This window comes from Mus pahari, chromosome 20 (assembly GCF_900095145.1).
Source record: "Mus pahari chromosome 20, PAHARI_EIJ_v1.1, whole genome shotgun sequence".
In the NCBI taxonomy this organism is placed as follows: domain Eukaryota; kingdom Metazoa; phylum Chordata; class Mammalia; order Rodentia; family Muridae; genus Mus; species Mus pahari.
In genome coordinates, this window is record NC_034609.1 from 7,648,486 (window position 1) to 7,649,768 (window position 1,283).

At 61.5% G+C, this 1,283-nt stretch overlaps 1 protein-coding gene across 1 annotated transcript in view; it reads left to right on the forward strand.

Moving 5' to 3' along the window:
* The first annotated feature begins 405 nt into the window (after window positions 1-405).
* The window catches only part of Tbc1d9 (TBC1 domain family member 9), a 104,406-nt gene continuing 103,528 nt past the window's right edge, over window positions 406-1,283 (forward strand). Inside the window, exon 1 of the mRNA XM_021220208.2 lies at window positions 406-1,276. Within this exon, the coding sequence (XP_021075867.1) occupies window positions 1,147-1,276 (130 nt within the window). The 5' untranslated portion in view covers window positions 406-1,146. The remainder of the gene's footprint in view (window positions 1,277-1,283) is intronic.

Consider the following 1,283-nt stretch of genomic DNA (forward strand, 5'->3'; position numbering starts at 1 on the left):
CTCTCTCTCTCTCTCTCTCTCTCTCTCTCTCTCTCTCTCTCTCTCTCTCCATAAGATACACAGCAGTAAATGATGAGACCAGAAAGGGATTCCAGGAATGCAGGGAAACACAAATTGTTAAGGATATAGATGCCTGGTCTGAGTGTCTCTGGTTTAATTTTCATAAACAAACAAACAAACACACAAACAAACAAACAAACAAACAATGCTAGTGCCCCTCAAAGCTCCTAATGCCCAATATAGGAACAGCTGTCGCGAGAATTAGTTGGCTTAAGCTTTTGGTCTGTTCCCAACTTCCTATAGCTTACGCCCTGTAGGTCAAGGAAAGAAGTGATGTAATGCATTTAGCTGGGCCACTTTAATTACAAAGGAATGGAAGGGGAGTGGCCACCGGCGGTGACAAGTTTAGCGCGTGACTTGATCCAGGGATGCAGGAAACAAAAACATTACCAACCATTGGCTGCGTCCACCTTGGACTCCTGGCTCTAGAGCTAGGTCTGGAACCTGGGAGCACACGTTTCCGGGGCAGGGGTGGCGCTGTCCCGCCGAGCGTCAGCCTTGAATACACACGCCACACGCAGGCTCTGTGAGCGGGGCAGCTTCCTCCCCGCTGGGATGGGCGTGGGGCCCTGCGCTCCGCAGACAGTCCCCACCGGGCTCGCGAGAAGCCACCCGCGGTCACCCGGGCTCGCGGCGACTGAGCCGCGCTGTCGTCATTCATTCGCAGCGCCGGGAGCGTCCTTCCAGCTCGCTGCCCCGACGCGCGGTGTCCACGAGTGGTGATCTCGGGCTCGGCAGCTGGTGATCACGGCGCCCTGGGGGCTCGGATTCCCGCACAAGCTCGCCCTTGAACGCCGCCGCGCCCGAGCGCCGACGCTTGCTCGCCTTGCGGTGGGCCGGGCCGGGCTGAGAGGCTGTGCGCTTGGCGAGCGCGGCGCCGCGGGGAGGATGCTACTTGCTGGGTCCCGATCCCCGTCGTCGTTCCCGGCTGCCCGCTGGATCTTTGTCGCGGGCCGGGAGCCGCGGGCCGCAGCCTGCTGAAGGCCGTCGCGGCCCCGCACCCACGGGCGGGAGGGCGCGCGTGTGCCNGGGAGAGCGCGCCAGTGTGCGGGCCTCTTTGTGCGACTGCCCGCGGCCACCGGGACCATGTGGGTGAATCCCGAGGAGGTGCTGCTGGCCAACGCNCTGTGGATCACCGAGAGAGCCAACCCCTACTTCATTCTGCAACGAAGGAAGGGCCACGGGGGTGACGGGGGCGGCGGCGGCGGATTGGCGGGTAAGAA